Below are 18,210 nucleotides of genomic sequence, written 5' to 3' on the forward strand. Positions count from 1 at the left end.
CATGGAGGATGGGAGCTTCAGAGGTAAATGCAAGTCACAAGTGGGTCATGAACAGAAAATATTTGAGAACCACTGTGTTAACTTACTTCCAAGGTGCTGTGAGAGGTCAGTTATTTATTCCTTTCACCTCATTAACTAAAAGGTTGGAATTTAGTAAATTCAAATCAGTTTTGACAGGAGCACCCTGATACAGTTCCACCAAGATTTTCTTTAACAACAAAATCATAGAATACAAACAAAATATCTCATGGGACTTAGAGCCTTCAAGTAAATTGCTAGACAAAGCAATCGTCTGAATCATTAAATGTCTTCTTCCTAGTAGTCTAGGAACCATTTGACCTTATTAGAATTTTTTAAACAATTCTTTTAAAAGTAAGAGGCATTGTTGTTGATGTTAGTACAGTTTTTTCACTGTTCCTTCTCTCTTTGTTCTTGCTTCTTCCTCCTTGCTCAGCCTCCTTACTCAGGGAGAAATTAGGTACTAGGAATCAGTTATCTTCGTGTCCTCTTACATTTATTTGTTTGTTTATTCTTTCTTCTTTTTGTATGTAACCCCCTCACCTTGGCCCGTTAGCTGGCTCTGCTAACAGCCATGGGATTCAGCGGTGAGAAGGCAACCATTCATGAGCAATATACATCTAGAGCTGATATGATTTGGAAAGTCATGATGTTCGGATTAAAAAGAGCCTCGATTTGAGCAAAAGCTGTGTCCATACACAGTTGTCGGCTGGCATGAAATATCAGATTGTACACTGCATGAAGTTTTAAGTAAAGTATATTTACAAATTTTGGTTTTATCAAACAGTTAGTAGGAAAAAGAAAAGAAAATTAAAATAAAAGGGCCCATTTCTGTTAACACTGGCCAAATGTGCACATAAAGTTGGAGTTTATCTTGAAGCTTTCTTTTTTACTTTCATGCTTGATCCAGGGTCTGCGTGAAATCGCACGCCACATTCTGAAGTTAGCTCGAAATCCATCTCAAACAAACGGGCTCTGTCTCAGGAGTATTGGCCCTTCCTTCTTGGAGCCATTTATTTGTACACAGCACTCTGTGCAAAAGGGATGTTTCTTCCCATGACATCCTCGGCCTTCTTCCCTCCTGTCCTCTCTGCAGTTCCCGCCTAAAAAAACCCATGAACCACACTGTCCATCACCATCTTACTCCACCCAGCTTTCTCCCAGTTCTACCATCCTGATTGGCTGACACAACATTCTGAAGTTGAACATCATAGCCCCTTATCTTTTAGCCAAAACCAAACATTCTAAAAGCTGAATGCGCTGCTTTTACAGAACTGCTAAAATGAAATACCTAGCATTGCAGTAAAAATTGTAACCAGGGCATTACATGTATTGACACAGCTTGTTGCCTTTTCCACTCGGGTTGAACACCCAAATTGGGTGATCTTTCATTGACGGTGTAATGGTTATTATTCTACAGATCTATTGCATATGCCCACTATCAAATGAATCTCAGAGTTGAATATGGTGATGTATATGTACTTTAATAATAAAATTTACTTTGAATTTTGAACAAGTATGCTGCATGATTTCTCCAAGGTTTCAGGTTTGAAGCAGAGGTCTAGGATTTGAATACAATAACTGTCGAGCAGCATTGGTATTTTTCCAATTCAGAATGAGTGACTTGGAGAGGAAGATGGGAAGATGTAGGAGGTGTTGGCCTCATGCTTGAGTTGCACTTTCCCATTGAAAAGGCAGGACTCACAAATTTGGTTTGTAGAGAAGCCCTGGCCAGTTTGTTCCAGGGAATCTATATAAATGGAATACACTGCACTCATAATGCTCAGCTGGCAAGGGACTGAATGTTTAATGTCATGGACCAGATAACAAGTAAACTGGTTTTCTCTGGATGCCATCAAGCTTCTTCCGTGTTGTTAGAGCTACAATCATTCGGGCAAATGGTATGTATTTCATCACAGTTCTGCCTTACAGATTGAGGTAGTGAAAGCACTTGGGATTGTCAGGTATGGATCATTTGCCTAAGACTACCGCATCTCCAATTGGGTCCTGTAGCCACAGTTTTTTAACTGCTATTGTCAACCTTATGTTAAAAGTCAGTCCTCACAACAGGGAGGAATTTGATGGGGTTAGTGACATTGAATATCAGTGACTTTACAAGAAGAGGTATGTAGACTCCCTTGTTGAAAACAGGAGACCCAAAATCGTCTGAATCCCAATTTTTCATAATGCAAAGATATGTCAACTTCGCATGTGTCAAGAAACATAAGTTGAAAATAAGTCTATTTATTTTATTTTATCTCATTAATGCTCTAAGTGTGAATTTTATTCAGTGAGTCAATTTTTTGGATAGATACTTATGAATTCAATGAAGGTGAATTTCCATTACCCAAATGGCCATAATGTGAGGGTTGCCTCTATGGTCATTTTCTGGCACTTTGTGTGTTTTAGCAATAATATTGCATTTCTACCTTTTCACTAGAACTAAGACGAGAAGGCTCGTTGTCTCCAGTGAATTCTCAGAAAATTAACATGTTATTGCAGTCTCCAACTGTCAAATTTATCACCAATCCTGAGTTTTTCACCGTGCTGCATTCAAACAATGTAAGTACACTTTATGGTGTCTACAATTTTTGTTATTCTTTAATAAATGACACTCAGCAAAGTGGTTTGTACCTGAATGTGATGGCTCTGCATTTTTTCTTTCTCAACTATTTCCTGCACCATAACTGGAAATGCTAGTTTCCACCCGCATGTCTACAACAGCCAGTTCTACCTCGGCTCCCTCGATCTTTGCTCAGCATCTGGTTTGTACAGGATGAGCAGAAACATGTTCTGTCCCACTGTAAACTCTATTTTGTAGCCAATGGATTGCATCTTTCTCCCTGATAACTGACTGAAATTGGGCCAGACTATTCACAAACTTGGTTTTAAACTTGGCCCCATGAAGAGAATATGCATGTTTTTCTTGACTGTTTCTACCGCTGATACATCATGAGACTTCACTGTGTCTTAGCTCACCTGTGGGTGAAGTCCTTTGTCATCGTAGGAACTGATCATTCCAGTATATTCCTGTCTAGCCTCTAAGAACTTGAAACCTATTTCTCTTTTTTAACTATTAAACTGAAAACCTACGGACATTGACTTCTAGTTGCACATTTCTCACCTATTTTTCAGATTCCTCTGTGACATTTCTCTCTCTATTTCTGGAAACTTCATCCAAGACAACCCTCCAGCCATTTCTGTATGATTCTCCATAAACCTAAACCGAGGCAATTTTCTCTTCTCTCTCTGCCTTTCTACTTCCCCTTCCTCCCTCAGAAACTTCTTAAAACTCATCGCTTCTCTGACCAATCTTCTGGTTATTAATCTAATAACTAATTGGTTCAGCGTCCGATTTTCATGAAGTGCCTGAGTTATACAACACAAAAATAGGCCTTTTGTTCCAATTTGTCCTCGTCAATCAAGCTGCCTTCCTGAGTAAGTCCCATTTCCATGCATTTGGCCTATATAAACCTTCCCATCCATGAACCTGTCTAAATAACTTATAAATGTAAATGTTTATAGCCGACTCCACCATTTCTAAACACCCACCACACTTCATGTGAAAAACTTTCCTCTCGGGTTCCTTTTAAAACTTTCCCCTCACACCTTAAATCAATGTCCTCTATTTTAAACTTCCGACCCTGGGTAAAAGACTGTGACCTTATCTCTGCCCCCTATGATTACATATGCTTCCATAAGATCATCTTCAGCCTCCTTCCCTCCAGGAAAAACAGTCCCAAACTAACCAGTCCCGGCAACGTTCTTGTGAATCATTTCTGCACCATCTCCAGCTAAATCACATGCTTCCTTTAGTGCCGTGACCAGAAAGGACTACAAGTAATATTCCATGTACAGTCTCACTAACATCCCATTGTGTAAAATTATGCCCCAGCTCATGTACACAATACCCAACTACTGAAGGCAAGCATGTTCACCACATTACCTACCTGTTGTCCATCTTCATTCCTTAACTGTCCTATGAAATACTTAGAAGCATGTTACTACATTAAATGCATTATAATCTGGTCTTTTTTTTGTAATATAGTCTACATTTTTTTTCTTGTATGGTCTAATTTGTGTTCTTTCCTTTACAACCTAAATTCACCACCCCATCCATTCTATGCCCAGATTCAATGTGGCATTGTTCCCACTTCATTACTGTGCTTGCCTTAATTCTGCTAAAAATGTTGGAATCTTCACCCTTCTCTCCAAAGTCATCTTCAATCCACACAGCTTCATGATCTGCAGTCTCTCCCAAAAAAAAACATTTTAATTCCCCTTCTCATACTCACTCTCGGTGTCCCACCTTGTTCCAATTAATTTCAATGTATGCACTCCATCTTGCAACCGGACAAGTTGCAGACCCCAGGCTCGCCACTGAGTTCAACCATTTCAAATGAGGAGCATTTCCAGAATACTTTGCAAATTCCTAAGTAATTCAGATGATCGTTTTGCATTTCATCTCCTGCAAATGTGAACTGTCTTATACCATCATATTTATCATATAATGTCACCACTTCCCCTTTGATTCTCTTCTCCCCTTCTCTCCTGTCACTATAACTTCCCTCTCACTGTACCTATAACCTTACTGTCACAATAACTTCCCTCTCACTGCACCTATAATCTTACTGTTCCCCATTCCAGTGAAAAGTCATCGACCTGAAATGCTAACTCATTTTCTTTCCTATAGATGGTGCCTTAAATGCTGAGATTTTCTAATAATTTCTGTTTTATTAATTTTGTATCTCCTGAATAATAATTTTTTGTGATTTATCTTTTGTTTAGCAAATTTGCGGTAGTTAATGGCTAACAGACTTTTTTAAACATTTCTTTCCATCCCATGTTTTCCTATCCATGCTACCTATCTGACCTTTGATAGGTTATTATTGGTGATAGCTCTGTGTTCTGTGTCAGAAGAATATAAAATCACTTAACAAAGGATACACAAGAGAACAGTTACTCAAAGTATTTGATTAAATTTCGATTACGGCAGTTTTTCTCCTTGAAGTTACTTCTATGGTAATGTAAAATGGATCCAATCTTATCCAGATTAAAACTTGCCACATGAAATTGCACTGTTTGGGAGATGGCCCAGGTACTTGCCTATGCATCTCACCTCAGTGCAGTTAGTGTTTCCTAGCATCATGTACACTCTAAGTAATACGAAGGTCAGTGTATCGCATGTTTCCTTTATGACTTGCATGCCTTCTGACTTCTGGATACAACCTGTGACTCATTAAAGATTCAGAGAGAAACTCAGAGTGCATTGCACAGGATTGGCAAAAAGTCATCTATGAAATGTTTGCAGTGGGATTTTGATGACTGGCACACAGAACCTACCAGCTTCAGTTACCAAGGGTCAGGATAATGGAAAGTGTCAGAACTTACATCAGAACTGCTTGTTGAGACTTCTCTCCTCCTTAGCTTTCCACACCTTGCAGTAACATAGAAACACTGAAAGCCTAAAGCACAATACAGGCCTTTCGGCCCACAAAGTTGTGTTGAACATGCCTCTACCTTAGAAATTACTAGGCTTACCCATAGCCCCATGTACTTATCCAAAAATCTCTTAAAAGACCCTATCGAATCCGCCTCCACCACTGTCACCAGCAGCCCATTCCACACACTCACCGCTCTCTGCGTAAAAAACTTACCCCTGACAATGGGGCCACAGTTGGCCGGAGTTTGTTTGTATTGGACTATCACATGGGAAGCCAGCACTCACATGCTTCCTCCTTCAATGTGGTTTCCCTCACTCCCAGGACTTTCTTTTAAGCTGACTTCTTGTGGCTGCAAAGAGGGGAGTGCTTTAAAGTCTGACAGTCTGCCCAATGACCTTCGTGGCAACCATGGGACAACTGTAAGCTTCTCAAGCAGTTCCTGCTGGGAACCACTCAGCTCGTCCTTCAGCTCACGGTCACCATCGTGCTGGTTTTGTGTTGCTCAGTTCCATAGCTTTTGCAGTAAATCTAAGTGAGCACAAATGCTGTATGCTTTATGTGTTCACTGCCTCAAAATAGGGTCAAATTCAATTTTTAGACGAACGAGTGGCCCAGCTGGATTGTGAACAAGATCTGACAGTTAGCGAACAGCGATGAATTGTTATTGTTCTCTGATGGTAATTAACACTCAGGCTACATCTTCCATTTCCAGAGTGCCTATCGAATGTTTACCAACAGTACCTGTTTGAAGCACATGATACTGAAGGTCCGCAGGGATGCCCGGAATTTTGAGCGGTACCAACATAACAGGGACCTGGTGACTTTCCTGAACATGTTTGCAGATACACAGCTAGAGCTTCCTCGGGGGTGGGAGATAAAGACAGATCAACAGGGCAAGGTAAGAGAAACTAAGCTGAAGAGAATAAAATGTTTCTTTAGGTTGCTCTCTGTAAGTAATTCAAAGCAATTTTGCTGCTCAGCCAATCCACAAGTTTCTACAATCTGTCTTCCCTGCTCAAACAGTTCTTTCAAAAAGTTTATTTTCCCTCATTTTATTTTTACAATTCTAATAACAGAGTATGACCAATTCCTTTTCTGCGAAAGTTCTTTTTCCTGTAGTGTTCTACTCCGTGATTCACGGTGCTGATAAAGTGAATAATTTTACTTAAGTTAGTTCTGCAAATAACATATCATGACATTCATATTCTTTTATCTGTCATAGTTTTTTACATAATTTGCATACAGTAAAAAGTCACTTACTAAAATGATAAAAAAGATTGTGCAGTATAATTGCTATCTTTGATTACACACATGATAATATATCTACACCACACTCCTTCCACTGAGCAATCTCCTGCCTTTGGTGAAACAAACGAATTGAGCAGAGATTTGCATTTGCTCAAACTGCGGTTACTTTGTAGACTGGTTCCACCTCTAGAGTTCCTTGGTATTCCAAATCCAGCTCGAGCAGGCCCGGTAGTTTGCTTTGATTTTTGTTCAGAAGCTGAAGAATAATTGAATGTTGGATTTTTTACATATTACTTCAATGGTTTGATTGCATAATTGATAAGTTTGATGTGATGGGGCAAAGGAAAAACAAGTCAAGTGACTGAAATGTTATTCTCTCTCTGGTTGGATCCAGCAACCCATTACCGGATTTTAAATATATATTTTTTTGAGTTCGAGGCAAATATGCAAAACAAGAAGGGTTAGCTCTTGGTGGGACCAAGATTTTGTACTGGATTAGTATTTCAATAAATTTCAATAGTATTCATTATTTTAGAGTGGCAAGGATATTCAGGGAGATGCATGATGTTTATCACAATGTCTGTCTTAAGTCAGAGCTGTCAGTGTTTTTCACTTTTCTGGGCAGTGTTTGTGTTATAACCAATCACTATACACACCCACCAATCATATGTGATCCCTTTACTGTGCTAAAAAGTGTCTCAACATGCACCAAAATATTCTCTAGGCTTTCCATCACTCAGTGGCCATTTTATTGGGTACACCTGCTTGTTATTGCAAATATCTAATCAGCCAGTTGTGTGGCAGCAACTCAACGCTTAAAACCATGCAACCATGAAGAGATTCAGTTGTTGTTCAGACCAAACATCAGAATGGGGAGGAAATGTGATCTAAGTGACTTGGACCACTGAATGATTGCTGGTGCCAGACAGGGTGGTTTGAGTATCTCAGAAACTACTGATCTCCTGCGATTTTCACACACTCCAGAGATTACAGAGAATGGTGCAAAGAACAAAAAAAATCCAGTGAGGGGCAGTTCTGTGGGCAATAATTCCTTGGTAATGAGAGATAATGGCCTGATTGGTTCAAGCTGACAGGAGGGTGATAGTAATTCAAATAACCATGCAGTTGTTGCAACAGTGGTGTGCAGAAAATCATTTTTGAACACACAACAGACACGAGGCACCTAATAAAGTGCACGCTGAGTATATGTAAACATAGAAACATAGAAAACCTACAGCACAATACAGGCCCTTCAGCCCACAAAGCTGTGCTGAACATGTCCCTACCTTAGAACTACCTAGGCTTTACCCATAGCCCTCTATTTTTTAAGCTACATGTAGCCATTTAGGAGTCTCTTAAAGACCCTATCGTTTCTGCCTCCACCACTGCTGCTGGCAGCCCATTCCACGCACTCACCTCTCTGTGCGTAAAAAAACTTACCCTTGACATCCCCTCTGTACCAATTTCCAAGCACCTTAAAACTATGTCCACTCGTGCTGGCTATTTCAGCCTTGGGGAAAAGCCTCTGACTATCCACATGATCAATGCCTCTCATTATCTTGTACGCCTCTATCAGGTCACTTCTCATCCTCCATCGGTCCAAGGAGAAAAGGCTGAGTTCACTCAACCTGTTTTCATAAGGCATGCTTCCCAATCCAGGCAACATCCTTGTAAATCTCCTCTGCACCCTTTCTATGGATTCCACATCCTTCCTGTAGTGAGGCAACCAGAATTGAGCACAGTACTCCCAAGTGGGTTCTGACCAGGGTCCTATATAGCTGTGACATTACCTCTCAGCTTTTAAACTCAATTCCACCATTGATTAAGGCCAATGCACTGCATGTAAGCCAACTTGTTCCAGATAAGTTTGATTTTTATTCCGAAGCTTGAAACACAAGTGGATGATTTGAAACTGTTTGTAAATTCTAGCCCATGAACAAGAAGTGTGGTACTTGTGTGTAAAGTGTAAAAATGGAGTGGTTGAGTTCCTAGCTAATTCTGCATGCTTGAATGTGGACATCTTTCATTTCTTGAAACACGCTGTAAAATAGATCAGGTTACTTGGATTCTCATAGGTCTGTGCGCCATCAGTGATTAATAGATATGAAGACAAAATTGAAGCTATGTGTGGTGAACTACATACACCTGTCTGGACACGCCCCCTGCTGACTGCTCCTGTGGCTCCTCCCACAGACCCCTGTATAAAGGTGATCAAGGCCTGAGCCCGGCCTCTCAGTCTCCAGGATGTAGTATGGTGGTCACTCACTGCTTGTTCCTTCTTCCAGTCAATAAAAGCCGATATCTCGCCTTTACGTCTCAGAGTGAGCTATTGATGGTGCATCACTATGCTAACAGAGTTAAATAAAGTAGGAAGGAGTTTATATGAGCATAAACTTACACAAATCTGTCAAGACAATGTCCTGTTTCTATGTTATAATATGTATATATTTCTAACATGTCATTTCCTACCTTGTTTTAACCAAGAGAGTTAAACTATTATACATTAATCAAACAATAACATTGCTCACAGATTTCAGTTTTATGTATCTTATGTGCTTTTTGCTTTGCTCTGTATCCCATTTCCAACATCACAACAATACTTAAAAACATGGTTTTGAGTAATTGTACTTGTTTAAAAGTATTATGTGCATTTTAATATTGCACACCTGAATTAGTATGGAATAGTTTGTTAATGAAAAACGTAGCTTTCTAATAAAATCATTCTCCTTTCCAGTCATTTTTTGTTGATCACAACAGTCGCGCAACAACATTTATTGATCCCAGGCTTCCACTGCAGAATGGCCGTTTGCCAAACCATTTGACACATAGGCAACACTTGCAGCGTCTGCGCAGTTACAGTGCAGGGGAGGTAAGTATGAACTGGGCTTATAGTCAATTTCTAAGAACAGATTTACGTGCTTTTAAATTGTGTTCCATTAAGTTGTTTCAAACAATACTGTTAATGATAGCTTATGTCAGGGGTTCCCAATCTGTGATCTACAGACCTCTTGGTTAATGATAAGGGTCCACGGCATAAAAAAAGTTGGGAGCCCCTGGCTTATGGGGACCAGTATGGTTCAGTTTGTCCTGCACGTACAATCCACAACTAGCAAAACCATAAGCAAAGACTTCCTAACAGTTGATTTCACATGGGCGCTAACACGAGTGATGCCCAGCCACACAGACCAGACGTTTCTCCATTCATTGGCCAGTCTGTTGAATTTTTTAATTACAATGCGACATTGTGGAAAATCATAAGTTAAATTTGAAAGGATTTATAATGAGGAAAGTAAGATGCCTTTGAATGAGACTGTAATGAACCAATTCTATTGAAATAAAATTAACATGTTTCTTCTCTGCTGAAATAAGAAGTACATTTTAACAATTACTATAACGTCAAAACAAGAATCTGAATGTATACTTTGCCTGATGTCATAAGTTTTGCTTATGAGCTGAATGTCCAAATCTAAAGTCTAATGTCCAAATCCTGGTTGTCCATAAAACAAATCTTGCCTGAACTTAATGTTTCTGCAAGTTCATTCATTGGTTAGCTTTGCTGTTTGGATTATATTGGCATGCCAGATCTTGTGACTCTGCTGTTACACCATAGCAACCTAAACCACCTGACCCAGCTTTGAAAGCAGATATCAGATAACAGGAGGAATGTTTGGTAGATACAAATTTATATATATACTGTATTTTTTTAACTTTTTTTTATGTTGTCCAATAACTGAAATTTGGGATAGTCTCCTTCTCAAGGGTGCCAGAATTGGACATCAGACCTGTATTAATCAAGTTCAAATTTTAAATGAAATAGCTTGCAAGGAATAGGCAATTAAGGACTGAAATGAGGAGAAATTTCTTCATTCAGAGTGGTGAATTTTTGAAACTTTCTTCCATGGATGGCTATTAATACTCAGCCAGCAAGTAACTTCAAATCTGAGATTGTTACATTTTGCGATAATAGAAAAATCAGGGGATATGGAGTTAGTGCTGAAAGTATTGTTAAAACAGAAGCCTTGATCTTATTGAACGGCTTACTCCTGCTTTTTTTGTTATGTTCTTATTCAACCTTCACACCTTCTACACCATTCAGTAAAATCATCATTGTACCTCAGCACCACTTACTGTGCTGACCACATTTGCCTTCATCCCTTGGTCAATGATGAAAGATCAGCTTTATTCTCCATTTATAGTTACGTGATTAGATGCACAGGCACGACATGTAAAATAAAAACAACATTCAACAATTAAGCAGAATGAAAAATTATAAAAATAAAGTTAGAAGTACAGAATAAAATCTGCACAAATATATAAATACCAGTATGTATGTACAATGCAAATACCATTATAAAAAGCATTATATATTATCCAAAATCTATCAATCTCTATCTTGAATATATTGTGATGATGAACCTCCAGAACCCTCTCTACCAGCCAGGTGAAAATTTTCTGTTCATCTCTGTTCTGGATGACCAACTCTTATTTTAAAAGTATGACTCCTAATTTCTGACGTTCCAACCAGGGGAAATATCATCCCAGCATTTATCCTGACAAGTCCCATAAGAGCTTTGTGTTTCCTCAGGGATATTGTTAAGTTTTGTATGACATTATCTCTTTCTAAACTTGAGAGCATTGACCTTTTAGCTTCATACAACAAGGGAGACATACCAGGATATGCCCTTGTGAATCTTCGCAACACTCCCTCTGTCACTGATACTTCTTTCAATTAGGGAGATGAAGTGACTGCACAATATTACAGCTGAGGTCCTACCAGACATAGAATAGAATAGTACAGCACATTACAGGTCCTTCGGCCCACAATGTTGTGCCAATCCTCAAACCCTGCCTTCCAAATAACCCCCCTATCTTAAATTCCTCCATATACCTGTCTAGTAGTCTCTTAAACTTCAGTGGTGTACCTGCCTCCACCACTGACTCAGGCAGTGCATTCCATGCACCAACTAGTCTCTGAGTGAAAAACCTTCCTCTAATATCCCCCTTGAACTTCCCTCCCCTTACCTTAAAGCCATGTCATCTTGTACTGAGCAGTGGTGCCCTGGGGAAGAGGCACTGGCTGTCCACTCTGTCTATTCCTCTTAATATCTTGTACACCTCTATCATGTCTCCTCTCATCCTCCTCCTCTTCAAAGAGTAAAGCCCTAGCTCCCTTAATCTCTGATCATAATCCATACTCTCTAAACCAGGCAGCATCCTGGTAAGTCTCCTCTGTACCCTTTCCAATACTTCCACATCCTTTCTATACCAGAACTGGACACAGTACTCCAAGTGTGGCCTAACTAGAGTTTTATAGAGCTGCATCATTACATCGCGTCTCTTAAACTCTATCCCTCAACTTATGAAATCTAACACCCCATAAGCTTTCTCAATTACCATGTCTACCTGTGAGGCAACTTTCAGGGATCTGTGGACATGTACCCCCAGATCCCTCTGCTCCTCCACACTACCAAGTATCCTGCCATTTACTTTGTACTCTGCCTTGGAGTTTGTCCTTCCGAAGTGTACCACCTCACACTTCTCCGAGTTGAACTCCATCTGCCACTTCTCAGCCCACTCCTGCATCCTATCAATGTCTCTCTGCAATCTTCAACAATCCTCTACACTATCTACAACACCACCAACCTTTGTGTCATCTGCAAACTTGCCAACCCACCCTTCTACCCCCACATCCAGGTCGTTAATAAAAATCACAAAAAGTAGAGGTTCCAGAACAGATTCTTGTGGGACACCACTAGTCACAACCCTCCAATCTGAATGTACTCCCTCCACCACAACCCTCTGCCTTCTGCAGGCAAGCCAATTCTGAATCCATCTGGCCAAACTTCCCTGGATCCCATGCCTTCTGACTTTCTGTTATGCCTACCGTGTGGAACCTTGTCAAATGCCTTACTAAAATCCACGTAGATCACATCCACTGCACTACCCTCATCTATATGCCTGGTCACCTCCTCAAAGAACTCTATCAGACTTGTTAGGCATGATCTGCCCTTCACAAAGCCATGCTGACTGTCCCTGATCAGACCATGATTCTCTAAATGCCCATAGATCCTATCTCTAAGAATCTTTTCCAACAGCTTTCCCACCACAGACTTAAGGCTCAATGGTCTATAATTACTTGGACTATCCCTACTACCTTTTTTGAACAAGGGGACAACATTCGCCTCCCTCCAATCCTCCAGTAACATTCCCGTGGACAATGAGGACATAAAGATCCTACCCAGAGGTTCAGCAATCTCTTCCCTCACCTCGTGTAGCAGCCTGGGGAATATAAGTCAGGCCCCAGGGACTTATCTGTCCTAATGTATTTTAACAACTCCAACACCTCCTCTCCTTTAATATCAACATGCTCCAGAACATCAACCTCACTGATATTGTCCTCACCGTCATCAAGTTCCCTCTCAGTGGTGAATACCGAAGACTTATTCATTGAGGACTTCGCTCACTTCCACAGCTTCCCACTTTTATCTCTAATCGGTCCTACCTTCACCCCTTCAGACCATGTAATTATAGTAAGAATTCCCTATGATTGTACACATATCCTCTTGCAATGAAGGCTAACAATTTCTTGGCTTCTTAATTGCTTGCTTTAACTCTATATGAATGTTCAGTACTTTGTGTAAAATGACATCTAATACTATTACATCTCTTATCATTTGGGAATTATTCCACATTTCTTTATTTTTCTAACATAGTGGGAGACCTCACATTTTTCTACGTTATATTCCATCCAATGTGTCCTCATCTCATCACGTAACATATTTTAGTCCCTTGAAGCCTCTCTTCCTTACAACACACACTTGCCACCCAGATTTCGATCATCAAAATACATGGATATGTTGCTCTTGATTCTCTCGCCAAACCATTACAAATGAGTTGCTATATTGGCTGATAAATGCTATGTAAATAGTGAGCAGTTATTTTTGGTATTGAATGATAGGATCGCTCAGATTCTAGTGTTTGTGATTGATCACCATCGATACCGGTGATAAAACACCAGCCAAATCCTCCCAACACAAAGATGGCCTGCTTATTCTGATTTTCATTTTTTCTCTCCACTAACCAATCCCGATTCCTTGGCGAGTGTATGACTCCCAACCCCATGCAAAAATTATTTGATTCTTTTCTGGCATCTTGTCAAATAGCTTTTGGAGGTCTCAATGCACCATTCAAAAATGTCCATCTTGGCAAGAAATATTAAAAATAAACATATAATCTAAAGGGAGTTACATCACAGAGCTACAAGATGCAGAGGGATCTTGGTGTCATGGTGCATGTTTCACTAAAGGTTAACATTAAGGGTTCTGCAAGTAATTAAGAACAGTAATAAAGTTATCAGTTATTGCTTGGGGGAGGGGGAATTAAAAACAAAAGTACTGCTTCTTTTGGTGGTGATTTGTGAGACCACATCTGCTTGCAACAATGTATGAAGCATTGGCTGATTACTTAAGGAAGATTGATAGAATATTGGAAGCAGTAGGTTTACAAAGCTGGTCTTGGAATGGGTGGATTGTTTCATAAGGAGTTTAGAAGAGTAAGATATGACATGATTGAAATATACAAGATCCTGTGGGGTCTTGACTGCCTGGATGTGAAATGGATGCTTCCTCTTGTGGAAGAGTCTGGAACTAAGGGATACTGTTTACATTTATGTCATCATCCAATTAAGACAAAGATGAGCAATTTTTTTTTCCCATCAGCTTCACATCCACGAATCTTTGGAACTGTCTTCCTCACAGGGCAGAATAAGCACAGTCTTGGAATAATTTTAAGGGGACAAAATGTGGGAAGAGGAGTTCCTATCAGAAGTTAGAGAAACTGATGTTCGTGATGTCAGATTGGAGGCATCAAGGTGGAATGTTAGATGCTGTCCCTCTCATCTACACCTAGCATCAACTTGGCAGAGGAGGAAGTTGTAGACACTTGTGGTGTGGGAATGGGAAGTGCAATTCAAATGGCTAACCATTGGGAAATCCAAGTTAGTATGGCAGATGGAACAACAGTGCTCAATAAAGTAATTTCATTCAACCTTCGTCAGGTCTCACTGATGTAGAGGAGGTCACACCACGAGCACTGGGTGTAATCAATAAACTGTTGGATTCACTTGTGAAGAGCTGCTTCACCTGGCAGGATTGTTCAGGATCCTGAATGGTGGTTAGGGTGGAGGTGCAGGAGCAGGTGTAACACTTAGCACTGTTGCAGGGGTAAATGCCTGGAGCGGGACTGGTGGGGAGGGACAAGTAGAAAGGGAGGAACAGAGAGACTGCAGAAAGTGGAGGGGTGGGGAAGGGGAGGAGAAAATGTGCCTGTTGAAGATGTCAGAATTTGCAGAATATGTTGGATGCATAGGCTCATGGGGTAGTAGGTGAGTGTAATATTGTTTGTGATTTTTTGTTTCTTAACTCCAGCCAAACTGATTCTACTTCTTGTTTTTCTCTACTGCCTTGGTCAAATCCTTAATTATCCAAACTATCCTTCCTTCTTTCTATTTTACCCATCTTTTCGACAGGTTAAGTCTCCTGGAATATTTAATTTCATAATTCACAACTCTTGTTACTTAGAAATCATAATTCTGTAATGACTGATAGATTGTACTAATTTATTCTTATTTACGCAATTAATCTGTCTATCTCATAATGAATATTATGTTTTTAGATAAAGCATTCAAGTTAGTCTTTTTACCATTTTCCCTTGCTCTGACTTGAACACTGATATATCTGTGAGCTTTGTCCCTTCCTAGCAAACTCTGGTACTGTTATCCATCCCTTTACTTTGAATCATCACCTTGTCCTTTCTCCTTAGCTTAACACAATTCCCCTCTCCAGAACTATCCCTCCCTTACTTTTTGGCCTTCTAGTAATGATGAAACCATTTTTAAAACAGAGATATTTTAGGACAGCATGTGTTGTGGCCAAGAGGTTCTCTAAAATTATGTCATGTGGTTTAAAACATCAATGTAAAACTCATGCTTACAAGTTGTAGCCAACTCTACTGGGTAGCCGTGTACTCAGTCATAATAGTCACTTATTTCCCGATCCTGATACTGAAAAGATTATTTCATATTTTGGTGTAGGCTTCTGACGTTTCGCGAGTCCGGGGATCTGCACTGTTAGCCAGACCTACCAACACTCTGGTTGCAGCCATACGCAATCAGTACCAGCCAGATGCTGTGCCTGTGGGTAAGAAGATGAAAACACATTTAGTTTGCATTTCCTTCTTGGTGTCACAGGGCTTTCCGATAAAATTCAGCTGTCCTGCTCAGGCCATGTTGTGAAAGAGTACTCTGTTCTTGGAAGAGCTTTCTAAGTTTATTGGCAACAAATATAAGCACTAAGCCCTTGCTTCAATTTCCAGAATTTGAACTTGATAAGATTTTTTTTTAAAAAATGAGACATAGAAGTATTTTTAAAGTTTAATTTAGTTGAGGGGTAATCATTAATTACAACCAACCTGGGTTTTAAGAGTTGTGTGTGTGGGGGGGTGGGGAATTATTTGTTGATGGGGGCAGTGAGGGAGGGAAATAAAGAGTATTGGTGGTGATGGCAGAGGAAATAAATGTTCTATGCTCCACAAACATGATGTTATTCCAGATCATGTATCTTTACTCCTGTTTTTACAACTTTGTAATTGGTCAAAAAATCCTCAGCCTTGCCTTCAATGTAATATGAAGCAAACCTGTCCTCATCTCATGGTTAAGCTGAGGTGTACAAGTCAAGTTAAATCCAACTTCTATACATTACTACTGCAGAGTTAGCTAATCTCATTCAGGAAATACCAGGGCCATTTCTAGAGAGGTGCAATTAAAAAGAAAATGATTAGTCAGTCCTGGATGTCCAGCTACAGTGGTTGTACGATTAATATATAGGTAGAATATGAGCACAAGATTAAATCTTAATGTAAAATTCTTCCTTCATTGGGGAATCAACTGCCTATATTTGCTATTCAGAAGCATGCTGGATAATGGTCGTCTGCATAAGATGTGCATGTAAGTGTGAAATCTTGCCTCAATAGGAGTCAATATCCTTCAGCAAAAATGTTCATGAAATATTAAACATATAAACAAGTGTACAAAATGCTTAGAACGCTCATTTTTCATTTTTTTCCCAATTACAGCATACAATGACAAGATTGTAGCTTTCCTCCGTCAGGCAAACATTTTCGAGATGCTTCAAGAGCGGCAGCCCAGCCTAAGCAGAAATCACACGCTCAGGTAAATGTACATATTATCAACTGAGTTCAGGGAGACACGAAGGACCCTGCATACGCTGGAAATCTTGAGCACCACACACAAACCACTGGGGTAGTTCAGTGGGTGAAGCAGTATCAATGGAGTCAGTTCCGGGCCAAGGCCATTCATCGGGACTGGAAAGGAAAGGAACAGAAGCCACAATAAAAAGGGATGAAGCACAAGTTGGCAGGTGATAGGTGAGACCAGACGAGAAGGGGGAGAGGGATGAAAGGGAACGACGTTAGAATCTGGGAGGTTGAGAGGTGGAAGCGGCAAAGGGCTGAAGAAAAAGGAAACTGATAGGAGAGGACCGTGGATGATGGAGTAAAGGTAGAGAACCAAAGGAAGTTTGTGAGATGGGGGAGAGGAAGAGATGGGTTGAGGAGACCACAGGAGTGAGAGAAAATGGGGTTGGGGGGGAACAGAAGGGAGTGGTTACCAGAAGTTTGAGAGATCGATGTGATGTTGGATGCAACCAAGATAGAATTTAAAGTCCAACCTGCACCTGGTCTCAATGTGAGTGACAGCAAGGGAGGCCAAATACAGGCTTGTCAATGTGGGAAAGGGAAGTGAAATTGAAGCTGATAGTCATTAGGCACTCCTTGGCTGCTGTGTCCGATCGAACGTTCGTAACCACTCCCTCTGTTTTACTTTCTCACTCCTGCCTTTGTTTTCCCTGATTCCTGTGGCTAGTTCATCCCTTCACTTCTGTTGCCCCACCCTCACAATCTGACTATCACCTCCTTCCGTTTATTCCATGGTCCACTGTCCTTTCCTATCAGATTCCTTTTCCTTCAGCCTTTTACGTTTTCCACCTATCTCCTAGTTGTAAGCATCATTCTTTTTCCCCACCCACATACCTACCCCTCCCCTCTGATCTGACAGCTTGTGATCCTCACCCCCCCCCCCCCCCAACTTTTTATTCTGGCTTCTGCCCACTTCCCTTCCACTCCTGATGAATGGTCTCAGCCAGAAATGCCAACTGTTCATTTCCCTCCAAAGACGCTGCCTGATCTGCTGTGTTCCTCCAGCATTCTGTGTGTATAACTGAGTTCATTGTTTAGTTTTGTTTCTGTATGTGGAACTGATTGAAGTTCATGCCAGTTTACAAAATGCAGGCGGCTATGGTGTTCTTTATAGCCCAGAGGCTGAATTCACTAAGTAAGGGTATAATTTTGAATTTGTTTCCTTTAGCTGACCTTCCTTACTATAACTCACTGATTTTGAGAGTTACGTTCTCACATATTGCAGTAG

At 40.3% G+C, this 18,210-nt stretch overlaps 1 protein-coding gene across 2 annotated transcripts in view; it reads left to right on the plus strand.

The window, feature by feature from the left end:
* Nucleotides 1-18,210, plus strand: part of LOC132395570 (E3 ubiquitin-protein ligase HECW1-like) — a 437,822-nt gene that overhangs the window by 322,230 nt on the left and 97,382 nt on the right. For both annotated transcript variants that reach the window (XM_059972368.1, XM_059972369.1), the window contains exons 13-17: nucleotides 2,459-2,580; nucleotides 6,175-6,360; nucleotides 9,445-9,579; nucleotides 15,802-15,907; nucleotides 16,842-16,938. In XM_059972368.1, coding sequence (XP_059828351.1) covers nucleotides 2,459-2,580; nucleotides 6,175-6,360; nucleotides 9,445-9,579; nucleotides 15,802-15,907; nucleotides 16,842-16,938 — 646 coding nt within the window. The remainder of the gene's footprint in view (nucleotides 1-2,458; nucleotides 2,581-6,174; nucleotides 6,361-9,444; nucleotides 9,580-15,801; nucleotides 15,908-16,841; nucleotides 16,939-18,210) is intronic.

The sequence above is a fragment of the Hypanus sabinus genome, chromosome 6 (assembly GCF_030144855.1).
Source record: "Hypanus sabinus isolate sHypSab1 chromosome 6, sHypSab1.hap1, whole genome shotgun sequence".
NCBI lineage: Eukaryota > Metazoa > Chordata > Chondrichthyes > Myliobatiformes > Dasyatidae > Hypanus > Hypanus sabinus.